General features: G+C 35.3%; 1 protein-coding gene across 1 annotated transcript; it reads right to left on the bottom strand.

Moving 5' to 3' along the window:
• Window positions 1-633: 633 nt before the first annotated feature.
• Window positions 634-3452, bottom strand: LOC129809215 (receptor-interacting serine/threonine-protein kinase 4-like; the record flags this gene model as incomplete). Its single annotated transcript, XM_055859031.1, has 3 exons — window positions 3239-3452; window positions 2850-3187; window positions 634-906 (listed from the first exon to the last, which is right to left on the bottom strand). Coding segments are annotated over exons 1-3 (825 nt in total), but the record flags the coding sequence as incomplete, so codon positions are not given.
• Between the last annotated feature and the right edge of the window lie 1917 nt (window positions 3453-5369).

The raw sequence follows: 5369 nt of genomic DNA, 5'->3' as shown, positions 1-5369 counted from the left end.
ATACGTTGTCTTAAGTTTAGTAAATCATTTATCTGAACTTCAGCATATCTCACCACATGATCACCATATGCAATTGATACTACTCTTTCGCCACTCTGAAGCTTCTTTATCGCTTCTTCAATTTGAACTAAATACTCTTCGTTATACATTTTCCAACCACTTACTCTGTCTCACTTTTTTAGGTTTTTTACTTTCCATTTTTCCACTCAAACTATTCCATTTATTTTCTTGCCACCTATCAATTCCAAGCGCAATAGATGCAGCTCTCGCATAAATTCGGCAATCTAGCACTTCGTTTCTTTCTCTTACCTTTTGCCACTCCTGTTTGGTGTATCCCTTTACTACCTTGCTGACTAACTGCTCTGCTGTTAGCTGCTTAAAATATTCAGGTGCGTACTCAGGAAAATGACAGTATCCAGGTAGAGCTTTTCCCTCTTCTTCTTTTAAAATATTAAGTAATTGAAAAAGCTCTGATTTTAATATCGATACTCCTACTGGCCAGAGCTTTATTCCTCTCTTTAGCTTTTGACCACCAACTGTTATATCTACTCTACTTGGGCTGCTAAGTGGTACTAGTGCTTTATTTACACCTTTGACTGCCATTACTCTTCCACAGCCTTGATGACTTCTCACCCAATTGTATACTTCTTGTGTCGCATATCCTGCATCTACTGCCATCATGCTTATCATATACTCAAGCCCATTTTCACCGATAAAATGATGATTTAAGAGCTCAGAGAGTTTTCCCCATACTTCCCTACCTCCTGTATCTCCTTCAAATACTCGGTAGTCTATTGACCAATTTTCTCTGCCTTTTCCCCAGGCTACAACTTCTACTTCCAAGCGATCTTTTTGAACATCTACTCCTGCTGTGAGAACTACTTCTCTCTTAGGTACTGTGCCAATCTGAAAAAATTCTCTCCTGTTAAATAATTGCTTCCAGTCCGGTACTTCTCCTTTATCTACCCAGGTTTCTCCAAGCGTAGTATTTATCCAAACCTTCAGTAATTGTTCGCTTTCCTTTGCATGGAGAAAGTCCTCTACTGCTTGTTGCCAACTATACCAGCCTACTGGACTATAAAGACTTGAAAGATGAAATCCTTTTTTCTCCCCTTCTTTTGCCCCTGTAGCTCTCCATTCTCCACGGTCTAGCATCTCTGTCTTTTGATGATTTTCTATCTTTTCACCACATTCTATACACATATAGTGTGCTGTATTTGGATTTTTATCTTCCCATTTTATTTGTGACCACTTTAAAATTTGGTAATAATTACAATGCGGACATGGTACAAAAAAATATCTCTTGTCTGTAGCTTCAAATTCCTTCTCAATTCTGCTTATTCCATGAATCGTTGGCGTTGATACTAAAAAAATCTTTCGCCGTGCAAATGTATTAGTACGGGCTATGCTGAGTAAAACTGGATCTCCTTCACCTCCCGAATCTCCTGGATAGGCATCTATTTCATCAAGAAAGAGATATTTTACTGGCATAGATCGGAGGCCTACACTGCTATTTGCTCCGGTTATTACTACTATTCCACCTGGAAATTCCTTACTTTGTACAGTATTCCCTGAATCTCTTGATCTTGGGTCTTTTACTTTACTTTTTAAACATGGTGTACTTTCAATCAGTGGCGCAAATCTTCCTTTTGACCAACGTTTTCCCATTTCAACTGTTGGCTGTACTACTAGCATTGGCCCTGGTGTTTGATCGATGATATAGCCTATCCAATTGTTACCAGCTTCTGTTCCCCCAATCTGCGCTCCTTTCATGAATACTACTTTTTCTGCAGGTGAAGAAGGAGAAAGTGAATCCATTATTTCTTTTAAATAAGGAGTTCTTTCTGTTCTCCATTTCCCTGGCTCTGATGCTGCAGTTGGTGCTAGAACTCGATACTCATTTGCCCACTCTGATACTTTAAGCTCTGGATCTGGTCTTAAACCTTCAGAAAAAGCTCTAGCGTATATCATTGTCTGCATCTACTCATAATTGACTCTATCTCAACATCATTAACAGTAGAACTACACTCTTCCAGTTCCATAAACATCTTTTTCTGAAATTCCTTTTCTATGTATCTTTTGCTCATCTCACTTATCATTATTGCTATAATAAGCGCAAGTATTCCTGTTGTTGTTGCAAAAATGATTGTACTGCTTATTGTTGTTGCTGTTAAACCTATATATGCTGCCATTGCTACTGCGCTAACTGTAATACAGATGCAGATAATATTATTATGTTTTTTCATCCTTTTATCTGCTATTTCTCTCTGTGCTATATATTTATTATGAAGGGTTGGAAAATTAACAACGGTATCTCTGCAGAGTAACGCTCCATTTTTTTCAGTAAATAAAACTTTAAGTAACTCTAAATTATTTGACTTGATTGCTAAGTGCAAAACAGGTGTATAGTTTGCTCCTTTTTTCAGTAGTAATTTTACTACATGTAAATGTCCTTTTTCTGCAGCAAGGTAAATAGGTGATAAACCTTTATTATTTACAATATCAATATCAATTTCTTCCTTTAAGATTGCATCTACAAGCTCAATTTCTCCTCTTTGTGCAGCTAAATGGAGTAGACTATTCTTTTCAGAACCGTATTTATTACTCATCAAAGCCTTCTTTATCTCAGGTTTAGCGTAATCAAATGGTGTCTTGCCCCTATCGTCTTTTACCAGAGGGTCTATATCTTCTCGCGTTAGTAAGACCTCTATTGTTTTAAGTCTTTCAGCGTAATGTAGAGGTGTTCTATTTTCGTAGTCCTGCAAATTGACTTGAGCATTAGGCTCCTTTATTAAGCATTTGAGAATATCAAGACATAAATCCCTTTCATCGTAATTAGTATTACTTACAGCTATATGCACAGGTGATAATTTCATCGAGTTTTGTCCTACACGTGCGCTATTTACATCTGCTCCTAGCTCCAGTAATAACTTTACTATCTCCAACTTCTTGTTATTAACTGCATAGTGCATTGGTGTCTGATTTCGTGCATCAAAGACATCTATTTCAGCGCTTCCTTCTTCCACTAAAATTTTGACAACATTTTCATGTCCTATGCCTGCTGCTAGATGTAATGGAGTATGATGCAGAGCATTTCGTACATTAACGTCAATACCTTTTCTGATCAAATATCTAACTGCATTAATTTCACCTATCATTGCAGCTAAATGAAGTAAGCTATCTTGTTCTGATCCGTATTTGTGATTGATTAATGCTTGTAATATTTCTGCTTTTTTACCTTCTTTGGCATAATCTAAGGAGGTTTTGCCTTCATTGTCCTCAACAAAAGGATTAATGTTCTTTTTCGTGAGTAACAGATCTACCATACTTAATTCATCAAACTCTATAGCGCAATGTAGTGGTGTCTTTCCATTTAATCCTCTAACATTAACATCTAATCCAGGTTGATTGATGAGACACTTTATTAACTCTAAACTTAAGTTATCAGTCATTTTATATTCAAAATCTTTTTATATTTGAAATTTAGTGTTAGATAATTCTTCGAGTGAGTTTGTAATCTCTTCAGTTAGCGCCATATGAATCTTTTCAGTGTCACTCAGTGATGCAAGTAGTGCTGAAACTCTATTTGGAATATTAAGCAAATTATTACGGACAACTCTTGCTACGTTAAATGCTTCAGTTTTTACCTCTTCAATTGACACAAATTTGCCTATTTCAGCTTTCACTTTAGCTTCCAAAAGTTTACCACGTTCGGTTTCATTTTTTATTCGCGTTTTAAGCAACATCGTGGAAAGTTTTTCTCCGCTTTCTGAATAGTTTTTTCTTCTCAGTGGTTGACTTGGATCTCTTATTGCTGCTACCGCTTCATTTGCTTGTTCTCGGTCAATAAGTCCATCTTCCAGCTCAACTATTCCTTTTTTTACTAAAGAACAGACATATTGCCTCGAAAACCCTTTTTCCCTTGCCCATTCTGCTTGCGTAATTTTCACCTTTTTTCTCCTTTTTTGACACTGATCAGCTATAACTTTGTAAGTAGTTAACATTTGAAATATGTCTAACGCTAAAGAAGGCCTGAGGTCGGGACCACCAAATCCGCCAGTATGGCTGAAAGGACCCACTTTTTATGATATTTCTAATGTATTAAAATCTTTACTAAAATTCATAACATAGAACATTAATGCTAAAGAATCTGCTTCATTATCATCCATTGGACAAAAACCCTTTTCCTGCACTGCTTCAATTACATCAGCTTTACTTGCATTTCCCTTACCAGTTATAAAACGTTTAATAGTCTTAACCGAAACACCTTGATAGGGAATATTACTTTCTTCACACCAAGCAGAAAGGTGTGCTAAAAACCCTCCATAGATATGTGCAGCATCAGTTCCCAAGTGTCTTCTCACTTCTTCAAAGTATACAACTTCAATGCCTGGAAATTTATACTTAAGTGAATTAAGCCAATTACGAAAATTTAAAAACTGCATTCCACCACCACTAAACCTGCTAACATGAAAACTCTTACTTCCACTTTGCACTATTCCATCATTTAAAATAGTCCAGCCGGTTTGTTTGCCAAGATCTAGGGTGAGCATTTCCTTTCAATTGTCGAGTACATATATATACAAGATTTGAAAAAATTACGTCCAAAAAATCTTTAATTTTCGAAATTTAACAACTAACATAAAAACTCTTTTACAGCCAGTTTGTTTACCAAGCCTTTCAATTGTTGTGTACATATATATACAAGATTTGAAAAATTTTCGTCCAAAAAATCTTCAAATTTTTAGGAATTTTTTTTTATAATTCTTGAATTTGAAGACCTTTCAAACGGGTTTCTCTACTTTTAGAGGTTTTTATTATTCTACTCTTATATTTTATATGTTTTTATATATGTGTATATTTTTATATATGTATTATATATATATTATATATAAGGGTTTCAGGAAGCTAGAATCCTCCATATTGGCGGACTTCAGATATGCCGTTCCTAGGAACGGTTTTAGGAACGCATGGTGAAAACCCGCCATACAGGCTAATTCTAGATTCCTGCTTCCTAATTCCTGATTTAGGAAGCCAGTAATTAGGAACGGAACTTAAGGTTATAGAGAGCATACTTTTCAACTATTTTCCTCTTAAAAATTTAAGCTATTCTTTTAATAGCGAAATCCACATTTTTAGCTCTTTAGGTGATATTGAATTTCAAAATATGAAATTCTTATATGTTTTTAATATAACTTTAGGAAGCCTGAGCTACCCATTCTTTGAAATCCATTCAAAATAGGTTCCAAAAACCTGAACTGTATTATTTTAAATTGCATCAGTATTATTCTCAAAAAAAAACAATAGAATATCAATAGATTAAAAATTGCATCAGTATTATTTATTTTTGCTCCTGTCCTACATAAGGG

Source organism: Phlebotomus papatasi, unplaced genomic scaffold (assembly GCF_024763615.1).
Source record: "Phlebotomus papatasi isolate M1 unplaced genomic scaffold, Ppap_2.1 HiC_scaffold_455, whole genome shotgun sequence".
NCBI lineage: Eukaryota > Metazoa > Arthropoda > Insecta > Diptera > Psychodidae > Phlebotomus > Phlebotomus papatasi.
The sequence above is the reverse complement of the archived record's forward strand: the minus strand, read 5'-3'. Positions and strand labels throughout refer to the sequence as shown.